The sequence below is a fragment of the Nilaparvata lugens genome, chromosome 5, assembly GCF_014356525.2.
Source record: "Nilaparvata lugens isolate BPH chromosome 5, ASM1435652v1, whole genome shotgun sequence".
Lineage (NCBI taxonomy): Eukaryota > Metazoa > Arthropoda > Insecta > Hemiptera > Delphacidae > Nilaparvata > Nilaparvata lugens.
The window spans coordinates 54,351,782-54,365,930 of record NC_052508.1 but is presented as its reverse complement, the minus strand read 5'-3'; the positions used below and the strand labels follow the sequence as shown (position 1 = coordinate 54,365,930).

Below are 14,149 nucleotides of genomic sequence, written 5' to 3'. Positions count from 1 at the left end.
GCTACTGCAAATATTGACAACAGGGTAAACAGCTATAGATAGAAATTCGATGAGCGCTACTATTCAAGAATGACAGCATTTAATTTGGATTTTCGTTTAATAATAATAATTAATTCATTAGCTTTTGAATAATTGCAATATCTCAGTAATTTCCATCTGAAGATTCTCTTTTCATTTTCTAGAAAAATATTCACTTTTCCTTTGTAGGGCTAATTCTGATACTATTATTGCAATTGAATGAAAACCATCCAACCCTTTTTATATTTTATTGATGAACAACATGTTTTGACGCGTTGGAGTCACTTTCAAATTGAATTAATGTGAATTCAGCCTATGAAAAAGTAATATAAGTAGACTGGAGTTTTGAAATAGTATAAGCCAATCAAATTTTTTTCAAAATTTCAGATTTTCAGATTCGGTTGAAGGTGTGGATACAGCACCTTGTTATACACTCTGTCTCACTATCTTGTAAAATAATGTAGATTTTAGCTAAATCACAGGCATATTATAGAATATCATGTGTGGTAGATCATTCGACTGGAATCTACATTTTTCTTCGTGCTTTAATTTGAGTAAAATGAAAATTGAGTCATTTGAATCAAAAATTCAAAGTGCGTTTTCTTGGAGCATACTTACAACTCAGCCTTGTATATTATTTAATGATTGTCATTAAATATTTTCATATTATCGTATGAAAACCAGTTTGAAAAAGATAGAAAACTAAGAAAAATTTGAGCAAGGAATATCGATGTACGTTAAATTCAATTGTTTTATAAATATGGTCATTTACGATAATCTATAAAATGATATTGTATCAAACCAAATTTTCTTATAGAGAATTGTTGTTAGATTACTTCGAAAGCTTACAGTGAAAAGAAGAAAGCTTACAGCTTAAAGCTCAAATGGAAAGGAAATTTAAATAATAGACTATTGATTATTCATCGGAGATTGAGAGTTACATTTATAAACAATTCTTAAGAACAAACTTGAGCAGATAATTGCTTTGATTACTTTCTGTTAGTGGTCGCTAAAAAACTAAACAGAACTCAACTAAGTTCGTTGTTATAACTCGCTTATGCCGTATATAAACCCATTTAACTGGGTGGCCTGTATTTTTCAACCGTAGCAGAAACGTGGATGAGTTTCATGTAATTATAACTTTTTTTAAATCCGAAATAAGTGTGAGAATACTACTAAATTAATAAATATTTCGATTGCAGTTCCTTCTGGGCCTATCGACCGGAACGCATGTGAATATAGCGCAGACCGAGTTCATCCCGGTTTCGGCGTTTCGCCTGGAGCCACTCTCCAACAACAGCCTCATCACAGTTGACGGCGAGCGAATCAACGACAACTTGTTGCAAGCTGAAATCATTCCTGGAATGGCCAATGTGCTCGCACGCAGGAGCTAGTAATCAACTAGTTAACTAGTTTCTTGTTATTCGACTAGTTAAAACAACTAATTAATTCAACTAGTTAGATCAACTAATTAATCAACTAGTTCCTTGATCTTCCTGTAATATAGACATTGAAAAATTCTTTTTAAAGAAGTAAAACAATCATTGAAATCATTTTATATAGTTTATAGAAAAAATATTGTTGTTATCTGTATGAAGATGTATCTATATGTTCATAAAGTTATAATTTGAAATTATATATTTAAATATTTTTGATTATTTAAATACAGCATTATCAAATTAGCAAACTTTCTATTGCATGTAGTGTAGTGTTTTTAATTGTTATGGCATTTAAGAACCAGTTACCGCGCATATATTATTTTTTATAAATTCTGTTATACATAACATCTCCAGTACAATTTATCTATGTAAGCGTTTTATCCCTACCTGTGATTCAGATACATTTGTAATTTCTAATGTCAGAAAACTATATCTCTATATACAGTTCTATGAAACTTATTTATGCATTTTATAACTTGTGGTTCATAAAATAGTTTACGAGGTACTACCTGCGTTAGTAGGTATACGCTGAGTTGATTAATACTCATTTAAAGCATTATAAATAGTTCACATATTATAATTCATAAGTTTTTCATCATCTTATTTATGTCATTTTATAAATGTCGATAATAATTGCTGACTTGTGCAATATGTCTTATAAGAATTACTTTGATTAAAAAGTTTTTTCTTCTTTTGATAACATATTTTCAAGTTCTGCAAGTTGGTGAGATGGTGTATTTTGTTTCGACGTATTTATTGTATGAATAATGCATGCTCAAATTGAAAACGGTGTAACTGTTAGTAAGATATTATAACCATTGGAAGAATTCCAAAACTAATCAGATTTTGCATTGATATCCCACATATTATTGATACAGTATATCAACAGAGATGTGAAACGTATAAATGGCTAAGGATTTTTAGTGTGAGAAGACTGAGTGTAATTGTTATTGTTGTTTTTCGGTTTATGGGACCAGTTAATTCAATGGATATATTTGAATAATACAAGGCTATTTTGCTTGTTAAACTGTCCTGAGAATCCAATCAGATGCTCAAGAATACTAACTAATATTTTATTTCCATGTCAACAAAACCTAATTGCCACGGTACCCGTTAAAAAGAAAATGGATTGCTGTATTACAGATGAACCCAAAATTTTGTATGTTCAAGGACTGTTTTAAACGTATTAATTTATTGTGCTTACATCTAATTGTAAGATAATTTGCAATTTTCAAGGCTGATTTATCAAATGAATGAAAGTTATATCATTTGAAAATTTCCTCAATTTGATACTAGATTTTCACATCGATTTACTATGGGGGTTCAGGGATGTTTTGAATATAAATTCAAAAACGGCAAATCGTTTAATAAAGATCTGTTATCTGTATAATGTTTTTTAGTCTGAAATTATCAATTAAATCACTATTAGGCTTTGCAACCCAATTTTATTAGTTTCGGATTCTCTGGATCCATATCTTTGAAAATATTCAACACTAAAAATGCCTATTATGCTTGTTCATTAAATACTTTTTCATCTAAATTAATAAGGTTAATCATTTCACTTTTATAAAAATGTATTGCAGAAAATGTCTATTATTAGTTATATTATTTTTTGCCTCATACTGATCCAGCCTCAATCTTTTCATTGTTTTTAGAAAATATTGGAGTTCACTTTAACGTAACTGGAATCATTGCCCCTTTGTTTAAATTAAATTTCACTATCAATAATGTTGAAAATGTGCATTTTATTGAATTATCAAAAAATATATATAATCTAAAGTCATAGAATCTTATAAATTAGATTTCTGTAAACTAGTTGCTTGTAAATTCAATCGAATTTATAATTAAGTCACTATTTTGAATAGATAATTTTATTAAATACAATATGAATTTAATTCAATTCCATTCACTCCAATATAAAATTATGGATAAATTCACATGAAAGCAATAAAAGTCTGTAAATCTCTTTGATCAGTTTTCTTGGAAATTTTCACTCAACATTTAATGAATTAATTAGTCAGAAATCTAAAAACAACTAAATCGTTCTTCCTATTCAAATTACCTCGTATTAAATTAACATTTTCCCTTCTATAGTGATTCATTTATGATTGTACAGTACTACTTATGGTAAAGGTAAGTTTGTGGGTGAAAATGTTATTAATTTCAATCAATTATAAGATAATCCTAAGCTATAATTTAGAGAAAATAATATGCACTTAGTGTAGAGTGAACGAATTTTTATTAGTGATGAGAAACGAAAAACCTCTCAGAGAAAATCCACAATCAATCATTTTTAATATTTTATGTAATTTAGGAGATTTAAATATTTTATATCCTATTTAAGATTGTTTTAATTCACTGGCATTTTGAATACTGAGTGTAATAATGCATCGTGTAATTAGAAATTTTCGCAATAACTAGTCTTCCTAGATTGAAAAAATATATTGTGATAATTATTGTGTAGCCTAATATGTTGATTCGACATTTTTGATAAATGGAAAATAGACAATAGACTCTTTGTTCATGATGAATTTATAATAAAACTCCCCTCAGTTTTTTCATAAATAGGGGGTTTACTCTCAACTGTGTATATTTACAATAGAATACAGCTTTGTTTGCTAGTAGTAGTACACATTCTAAAAAATCTATATTTTATTTATTAAAACTAAAATTGAGGTGGGTCTAGAGAATTTGTTCCTATGAGCGCATAGTTATGTCACACATTTGATTTTGTTTGTTCAATTAGATTGATTTATTACATTAAATTAAAGTTTACTGAGAAAGCTGCAGGAATTTTATTTGTTACTTCTCATCACAAATGAAAGGAGCATCTATTTACCATTTACTTCAGTGTTTAGCAATTCTCGTCTTGTTTAGGTCGATGAGTTCCAATCAATATGAACTCTGCAAGATTTTTCAAGCATTTGAAAAACTATGTATAGACTGTTTTGATCTTGAAAATGTATATGTACAAATCCTCCTATATCAGTGAAGATCCTATACCTAAACTGACTTAGGTATAAGATTACTTTTAATTTTACTGTAGAAGATTAACAGTCTCTAGCCAAAAAAAGTATTATTACAGTAGTGTTTCCAATCGAAACTGAAAGTGTTTTCAGTCTAATCATGAATATTTTATTGACTCAAAGAGTACTTCAAGAAAAATGATTATAAGTCTGCATGCCGTATTATCTAAGATAATTTACATCCAACCATTTTTCTAAAAAATGAATTCAATGGATTTCAAAAACTAATGATGTTTGAAAATCGCCCATTAAATAAAGTTGGAAAACAATTTTATTAAGTAGGCTACTTTGGAGATCAGTGCCAATTAGTTGAATAGTGTTAAAACGTAGTGATACTGAAAATTACAATTTTAATAAATTAGTACCACACTTGTATTGGAAAGTATATAGATTTCGAAATAAATAACATTTGAATTGATCATACACTAGACTCTAGTTTACTCCACTTGAAAATAGACTATGTTATTCGTACTATTATACAAATATTTAAATTATTTGAGTCAATTTTGATGATAAGTATCATATTCCTTGTAATTATAAAAATTCATTAATGACAGTCAATTCTAAATCTAATTCACAATTTGTTCTTGTATTCAATAATATTTAATCATATTTGCTAACATTATCTAGTTAAAAGGGTCAATTTTTGTTGTTAATTTTGATACTTTCCTTACTATTACTACTTTGCTAACATATTCTTCTTTATATACTGTAGTAAGTTTTGAACACCATGATCTTAATCTTCCAATGGGATCCTAGGGATATCCGTGAACAGTCAATTTTAGATCTAAAATCAACCTTGTTTTTGATTATTTATTATAATCATACTGTAGTTCAATATATTAATTAGGTCACATTTTCCTGTTTCAGAGGACTTGTTGTTTTGGAGGAGTGAAAACATGTCATTTTTACTATGTTCATCACTAATTTCCTACTTGATGTATTTTTTTTCAACAGAGAAACCAGTTCTAATCTTATATTTTCTTATAGAGAGTGATTGAAAAGTCGCACAATCCAAATCTCAAAAGTTTTATGGTTTGTGTTGGATGACTTTTCGATTACTCTATTTTTAGTTGTAATATTATTTTACTGTTTTTAAGATTGTGTTTTTTGATTGATGTTAGTCCGATAATTGTCTGAAAGCCTTCAGGTTGAATAATATTCAGTGATCGAATCGAAACATACTACAACATAAATCCATAAAATGGATTCCATGTCTTTGTAGTTTTTTTTATAAAAACTAAGAATTAGAGATTGTAACATTAGCCAGAGTAATTTAAACTGCTCAAATTTAATAAATGCAATAACTAGCACTATAGCACAGCAACCATACCTGAACTCTTTATTATTAATAATATTAATATTATAAGAGAAATTTATGAAATACTACTTGTCAATCATCTTCTGATGATTATTTTTGTAGTCTGAATATTTTATATTGATCTTAAATTAAAAACTAAAATTGCATTCTTTTTTTTGAAGAATTTGTGATACTTGTTTGAATTATGGTACATTTTATAGTTTGATAATAAATTGAACAATTACAATTTTAAATATCATTTATTGGAATCATACAGTTCAGAAGATTGTTTGTATTTTACTGAATAATATAATGTACTATAGTATGAGATACGAGAAGATTGTATAAAGAAGATTATACGTACAAAAACAAATATTATTATGGAAAATCATAGAAAGTATAATTGAAATAATTATTTTTTTAGTTTTTTATTTTGCATTATCATTATAAATGCTAATTTATAGCATCTCTGCTAAAAATCAAGAAATATTTTATTTTCAACTGACCAAGATGATAAGTATTTTTGAAATGTAATAGTATAATTTATATGGGAATCGTATCAAGTAACTTTTATTAAAAATGTTAATATTTCTCTGAAAATAAGAATTATATTTCTTCATGTGTTCAAAATCTCTATCAAATTCATTGGAATAGCGATCGGAAATTACTGAATACATTTAGCAAGCCTGTACATCTGAACTACGAATATGTTAAGTCACATCTAATTTATTGAAGAATTTATTTCGATGTTGGAAAATTGTGATTTTAATGTTTATTTCGACATAAATATGAATTTAAAAAATTAATATAGTGATCTTTGAATTAGCAATACTGTATATGAATAATATAATATTTTAGAATATATCATGCCTTTTATACATAGTCAATAATTATTGTTTTTTTTTTTTTTGCTATTCACCAATTATTGGTATTTTGTTAACGCCATCCATAATGTAAAAGGATGGTCAATGGCCTATGTACAGACATGTAAAAATCTAAGAAATAAAGAAAGCCTGCATTACTGAATTTGGTTTTTATTGTTTGAAGGTATTGCCCATAGTCTTATCAATGAATTTTTTATTGAAAAACTCGAAAAAGCTATTACACAAAAAATTGAATGAAAATTAATGTTGAAATTAAAAACCTGTTTTGCGTACTTGAAAATTTTGTTTATTTTAGAATTTTTCGGTATTTTACTCTTATCTTATTCACAGAAAGGCATACTCTCCTCAGCTTTACTTTGTGTCATAATTTGAGTATTAGAAATTCAATTATAAAATGTCATTATCATGTAGCCGCCTATAACTTATAAAAAAAAGATTTTACACTGCGAATCCATGCTAGAAAATATTATTTACTTGCATTAAACAAATTTTAGTTGTAACCTCCACCACTAATTGCATTGTTCTCACATTGAAATTTCTCACATGTTGTTTAATCAGATTTATTGTTTGCAGCCCTCAATTCCAATCTTTTTTTATGGAGAAGTGCATGTAAGGTCCCTTCATGGTCATAAATTAAAGAGGCCCATAAATTTTGTGAGGTTTATTTTTAAACTGCAGCTCATTATTCTCAGCTCTCATTTAGGTGTACGGAAACAAGATTCTAAGTACCCTTGTTAATCAAATTTTTGTATTTCGATCCAATACGATAAATGAATGATTTTGGTTTTAACGAGCTGATAAAGTTTTGGGTCACTGCTCCAACACTGAATAGAAATTGCTTTATCGATATGGGGCACTTTTTCAAAAATGCATGCTCAACGTCATATACAAAATACAGTTTTGAAGAATAAAAAATAATTTTCCTTAATAGAACAATTTATTACATAATATACAACAAAAACAGTAAAAACCTATCTACAGTAATAAGACCTATAAATACATTTAGATTTTCTACTTGTCCACTCACACATCAACGTCTGATTCTTTGGAAGGAACCACTCCTCCCTTCGGTTTCAACTTTCGATCAAGAATATTCTTCTTTTCGTTTTCTTTCTCAATCTCCATGTTTTTCCATCTACTTTCAGCATAATTCATTTCTTCCAGAAGTCGAACAACCTGAGTCTGGAAAATCAAAACGATTGATAAATATTAAGAGTGTATTTTGAACGACTACCGTAACTCATCTAATGAATATTTTTTACAACTAAAGTTTTTTCTCTCCCTATAATTTTTGATGATGTACTTGTAGTATGAATCATTAAAGAATAGAGTTCAATAAAGAATAAAGATATACATTTCCATAGTACAGGTGTATCTGGGAAGTGGTGTGAAGTTTTTCCTAAACGTTTCTATATGAATTTTTATTCCTAAACTAAAATCTTCTCAAACGCTAGTGCACGGCTTCACCCACAAAAATAAATAAAACCCCGTTGAACAACGTTCGAAATTAAGCTCTTAAAATAAAATAGGCCACAGAAAAGATGAACTATATGTCTATCAAGTTTGCTGTGTATAAATTAATTGAATGTAACAGTATGGATGAGGAGCTAGAGATGGTTTTATTTTTCTTGAGCAGAGCACTCGCTTACATTTTACTCTTCATGACCCTCAGAAGATTACTCTTCTTGTTTTTTCATATTAATTCACTACAATTAATGAACTATCTGAATAAGGCTTCCTCTTAAGCACACATCTTACTACTAACTTCTATAATGTCAGTTTCTAAAGGTCGTCACACACACACAGGTGTGTAGCTAGGAATACGTCTTCGGAAGACCTAGCCGTCAAACCTTCGAATGTTGAAAGCTACGCTACGCTGGTGTGAACGGGACAGATTCGTAGCATAGATTTAAAATTGGGAGATAAGATAGCTACGTCATCCGAAGACGTATTCCTAGCTAAACTTTGCTAGATGTGTGACAACCTAAAACTGTCACAGCGCATATCTTATATTCATTCAATATTTTTGTATTTTTTCATGTTTTTTTTAAATAATTATCATTTATATATGTACAAGATTCATAAATGAATTGCCTTTTGATCTGGAAGCAAGAACTAATTACAACTTACAAAAAAATTGGATAATATAAAACTATTTATTTTCAATTGAAAGCATTATCTAATTTTTTAAAACATATTTTAAAGCGTGGATTATTTTTTTCTGTATTATTGTATAAAACCAGGAAACAACCAATGTAACAAATTTATTCAGGCATAACTAACTGATTGCAACTCTCACCAGCGGGCAAGGCTTAATTCATTTTGCTGGTGATGCCAAATTACAGATGAAAAGTATCTAATTATGATTTTGGAATTATTTATGCTTACTTTTTATTTTATTATTTTATACTTTTGATTATAAAATTATGTATTTTATTTTATTTGTTTTGAATATGTATTTATTGTATGGCAAATAAATGATTTGATTTGAAATGATACTTTATTTACTTACAGCTATTTCTCTTTGATTGAGCATCCTCCTATACTCTCTGGACCCATAAGGAGTGGGACGGTTATCGACGTATCTGAAGTCGGCACCTTCCATCAATGATTTAGTTTGATTGATGTGAGCTGGAAGTTTATGCCTGAAAAGAAACGTACTCCTATTGAATACTCTTGCACTCAGACACCTCATTACAGTATCAACATCTTATGGAAGAATCTAGTTTTTTGTAAATTCTGATAAATTTATACATACAGAGTGAGTCATATGTATGGGAACCCTTCAATAATTTTAAGACTGTTGTAGATATAATACTGTAACTTTCAAGATAAGATATTGGTCAAACACTCTACTTTTTGACGTACAACTGAATTTCAACCCCTCATAGGGGGTGGCTTAGGTGTTGTAAAACGAATATTTCAAAAGTAAACACCCATTCAAGTAAAAACTGAAACTTCAATCAGCCGCCATTTTGGATACAAGTATCATAGAATTTTTTATTGTTTTGAAAATTCCTTTGAAATGATGTTCCACACAATGGGTGTTTACATTGAAAATATTTGAGTTACAACACCTCATTTTTTTAAAAACTAATAGTTCAATCAGCCGCCATTTTTGGATACAAGCATCATAGAACTTTTGTATTGATGCCATCTTTCTTGATTTTAAAATGCCTTTAAAATAATATACCACACAATGGGTGTTGACATTTAAAATATTCGAGTTACAACCCCCAAGTCATCCCCCCCTTATGAGGGGTTGAAATTCAGTTGTACGTGAAAAGGTAGAGTATTTGACTAATAACTTATCCTGAAAGTTACAGTATTATATCTACAACAGTCTCCAACTTATTGAAGGGTTCCCATGCATGACTCACTCTGTATAAGAATATTAAATATTCTTATTTTCCTACATTTTATGTATAGTCCAGTCACTATATACATTGGTGCATGCAATTTATATTGTAGTTCTGATTTTTTAATATATTATTTGGATACATAGGAGAAGTCCAGAACCAATTTCTTCATGCAAAATTTCCTTGTGCTAGATACAGAGTGGCCCAAAAACCTCGTATTTTCGGCTCATTTTCCAGTTTTCAGCTATTTCTGCCAAATCTCGTAATCGTACAGAAAAATATTCTCTCGCCTTTTTTCTAGGATATGGGATTCTGAATAAAATGAGATAATTCGGAACTCTCTATCTCTAATTAGTACTGAGTTATGATTTTTCAAAAATGAGTGAAATTTGAAGAAAAAAGTCAATTTTGATGAATTTTAGTTTTTGATCAACAATATCTTCCGATTGTTACCATTTACATGTATAATTCAAAATCCCTCTGGGCGTACTTTTGTGCTCTACAATCTGAGATCTGGGAGAGCGCTCTATCTCGTATAGATTTCCAGGTACACCTGACAACAATGCTCCTTGTATTGTAAAAAACACCTAATTTTCAGCTTCAACCATCATCACCAACTACATTATCCTCACATTGATATTTCGCACAATGATATAAGTTCATGAAATTATGTTCCATAGGAATCGAATCACCCGTTAGATGCACTTCATTTCAGTATTTCCTAGTGGAGAGGCGCGCTTAAAGACAACTCAAGGATCAAAATTTCAAACACTTATAACTTCTGACACAATGCTCAGATTTCATCGTACTACATTTCATTCTTCTCGGCTCGTCAAGGCGGTCCAAAATCATGCATCATAAGTCAAATTCGGTCGAAAAGTGGAAAATTTATTGTTGAGTGTACTATAGCCCATGATTTTTATGGTAAGGGGTTACCGAGATACATAGCTTTGAATATAGAAATTGGCCATTTTTTGTGTATTGGAATATGGGCTTTAGTACACTCAACAATGAATTATCCACTTTTCCACTTGACGAACCGAGAAGAATGAAATGTAGTATTTCATGTTGAATTATACATGTAAATGGTAACAATCGGAAGATATTGTTGATCAAAAACTAAAATTCATCAAAATTGATTTTTTTCTTCAAATTTCACTAATTTTTGAAAAATCATAACTCAGTACTAATTAGAGATAGAGAGTTCCGAATTATCTCATTTTATTCAGAATCCCATATTCTAGAAAAAAGGCGAGAGAAAATTTTTCTGTACGATTACGAGATTTGGCAGAAATAGCTGAAAACTGGAAAATGAGCAGAAAATACGAGGTTTTTGGGCCACTCTGTATCTAGCACAAGGAAATTTTGCATGAAGAAATTGGTTCTGGACTTCTCTTATGTATCCAAATAATATATTAAAAAATCAGAACTACAATATAAGTTGCATGGTCAGTTTTTCCTATATATTTTCTGAGACAGATTATCTTAAGGAATCAGAGGCTAACCCGTGTGAATCTACAAGACTTGAGGCGCGGCCATACACGCTTTTAGTAGATTTAATCTTACAGAGACATGGTCTCACTTATACAATAAAATTTCTTTGAAACCACAAAAGATGTTTGTTTCAATCTTGTAGCGAGGAGACTGTGAAAAATTCCTTTATTTGCCTAAACAACTTTATATGACTCTAAATAACATATAAAAGTTACTCACGTTCTTCTCCAAATCTTCCCTTCTCTATTAACCTTGACCGATGGATTATGATAATTCCTGTTTAAAAAAGAAACGCTGAACTCTGGAAAATAAAAATAATTAGGTGATATATTAACACTATTTCATAAGGGATACAACATTACAAAGCCAAAATTTTCCAAAATTTCAAAGTATAGTCTTATTCAGAGTTTTTCCCTACACTAACATCCCATTCATCACCTGGTTGCTTGAAGTCAAACAGAGCCCTAGTCTCTCGCAATTCAGTGTGATATGCTTGGCAGTCACTTCAGACTGATTGGTCCTCGTGACCTACGTGAGTTCCACTCCTGGCCTTCTTTGTAGACTGTCCTTCCGCTGAGGAAGGGGTCGCCAAATTGCCTCTGCGCTAGGCAACCCTTTTTACGCCCCCCCCCGTAAATTTGCAGTCAAAAGCCTCACCACTCCCAAGAACTTTTGCCTGAAAGGCCGCCCTTCTTTGAGCAGTGGTGAGGTTTGGTCACTCCACCCGCCAACTTGTGACCTATGTGAGTTCCACTCTTGTCTTTTTTTGTTGGTCTTTCCGATGAGGTAGAGGTTGCCAAATTGCCTTTAGGGCGCCTGGTAACCCTTGACTCAAAGCCTTTTGACCCACATTTGTGCCTGGAGTTTTACCCATCTCTGGTCTCTTGGGTTTTTTCATTATGTCCCTCCGAAACTTTGCAGGGTTGAAAGCGAATACCTTATACCTAGCCCAAAGCCTTACCTCTCCCAATAAGTTTTGCCTGAATAGCTGCACTTCTTTGAGCTGTGGTGAGGTTTGGTCTCTACAGCCGCAAACTGCTCGGTTAATCTATTGCATCCTCAGGCATTCCTGCAGATTCTTGCTTTTCTGGACTTCTGAGAAGCTCATCCTTCCTCTCCAGTTGGGATGATGTGATTGAGCTTACGTCATCCATGTCGCGATTAGTAGAACCAGAGACAAGAAATATAGCTTATGTTTATCCTTTATCTATGGTAGAACCTTCTCAATATTGAAAGCCTCTACATAAGAGTGCAACGGAAACTTACGTGAATTACCTTCCTCTTCACCAATACCAGCAATGCCGGATGGGTTGCGTCAAGAGTTTAAAATATATAACTTTTCACATTTTCAACTATCGAGATGGCAGTACACGTCAGACAAGGCCTACCAAGTCGTTAAGAAAGAAATCCTGAATGGAATAAAACGGATTTCTCCTAAGCCAACACTTGAGTCTGAGGTTGAATGCTGGTGTGTTCAACATCTTCAAATCCCCCGGCAGCCTATTGAAGATTCGCAAGGCCAATGCAGAAAATGCATCAAGAGTCTTTGACAAGCGATGGTATGGCACATCTATGAGACCTCGACTTCTAGTGTCGTGACCATGGAAGTCACTCCTTGTGTTGAAATTTTCAATATTTGCTCGCGCATACATAGCACACAAGTAAATGTAATGACTGTAGATGGTCATTACACCTGTGGATTAGAAGAGAGGTCGACAATGATCCAGAAATCCACTAAAGGTAATAATGCGGATGGCCCTCTTTTGCAGCTTGAAGACATCTTCACATGCAGAAACATGACCCCACAGCAGCAGTCCATAGCTCAGGATGCTATGAAAAAGCGCATAATACACTACCAGCAATTAGGGCCTGCTCACCAACTGCGTCAACTTCCTAAGCAAATAGGTGACTCGTGACAACCTCTTACAGATGCCCTCAATACGTGTTTCTGAAGCACCCATTTCAGATTGAAAAACTTGTTCTAATGGGGTAAGTTAGATCCCGATGGTTTTGAGGGCAATGCAACTTCTGAAATTGCTTTGGCACTGTTCATGTGGTTCCACAAACAGCTACAAAAGTGGAGTTAACTCAGACAGAGCCCCGCATGTCCAGGCAAGGCTAAATACGACAGAAGAGCGCCTGGTATTCTGCAGGCACCGTTAGAGACACCATATAAGACTATATACAGGCACCACTTATCAGCACGGTCTACATCACATCTTTGGTTGACCTAAAAAGGAGTAAGAATATGGCCTAGGAAGATAGCTAACGATGAATAAATTAAAATAAAACTAAATTAACAAACTTAACTTGATTTACTTACGGCCAATTTTTTGGCTAAGACGATTAATGTACTGCATCTTGTGATTTAAAACTTATTATCACAATTATATCTTCAGCATTATACAAGATTACAGAGAATTAAGAAATAATTCACATAAAGCTAAACAGAGCAAAGCAAAAAAAAAAACAGATAACTGAAGATTTCGAGTATGAAAATATTATGGAGATTGAGGTTAGTTTTCTCAAAATTGCATTCTACACACACACACACACACACACACACATTCACACGAATATTTCAAAACATGTGTACCAACATCAAAGTTCAATCATCATTAAAATTATT

General features: G+C 31.4%; 2 protein-coding genes across 3 annotated transcripts in view; one reads left to right on the top strand and one right to left on the bottom strand.

Annotated features, from left to right (window-relative positions):
- Nucleotides 1-6,809, top strand: part of LOC111046614 (sphingosine kinase 2) — a 32,861-nt gene extending 26,052 nt beyond the window's left edge. Inside the window, exon 9 of the mRNA XM_039428764.1 lies at nt 1,221-6,809. Within this exon, the coding sequence (XP_039284698.1) occupies nt 1,221-1,412 (192 nt within the window). The 3' untranslated portion in view covers nt 1,413-6,809. The remainder of the gene's footprint in view (nt 1-1,220) is intronic.
- Nucleotides 5,709-14,094, bottom strand: LOC111046613 (39S ribosomal protein L52, mitochondrial). 2 transcript variants are annotated; one of them, XM_039428766.1, is made up of 5 exons: nt 14,003-14,094; nt 13,844-13,948; nt 11,740-11,821; nt 9,180-9,312; nt 7,586-7,849 (listed from the first exon to the last, which is right to left on the bottom strand). In XM_039428766.1, exons 2-5 carry the CDS (start codon nt 13,878-13,880, stop codon nt 7,691-7,693), a joined length of 411 nt encoding a protein of 136 aa, XP_039284700.1. In that variant the 5' UTR covers nt 13,881-13,948; nt 14,003-14,094; the 3' UTR covers nt 7,586-7,690. The 2 variants fall into 2 exon arrangements, with proteins under 2 accessions (XP_039284699.1, XP_039284700.1); XM_039428765.1 differs by having other exon boundaries at nt 5,709-7,849; nt 13,844-14,082.
- Between the last annotated feature and the right edge of the window lie 55 nt (nt 14,095-14,149).

What these genes read in the sequence shown, in the direction of transcription:
- LOC111046613 (XM_039428766.1), bottom strand. Translation starts at nt 13,880, where the DNA reads ATGCAGTACATTAATCGTCTTAGCCAAAAAATTGGCC. An exon ending in GGGAAGATTTGGAGAAGAAC is followed by an intron (nt 9,313 to 11,739) that starts GTGAGTAACTTT and finishes GTTTCTTTTCAG; the next exon opens with GCATAAACTTCCAGCTCACA. An exon ending in TCAATCAAAGAGAAATAGCT is followed by an intron (nt 7,850 to 9,179) that starts GTAAGTAAATAA and finishes TTGATTTTCCAG; the next exon opens with ACTCAGGTTGTTCGACTTCT.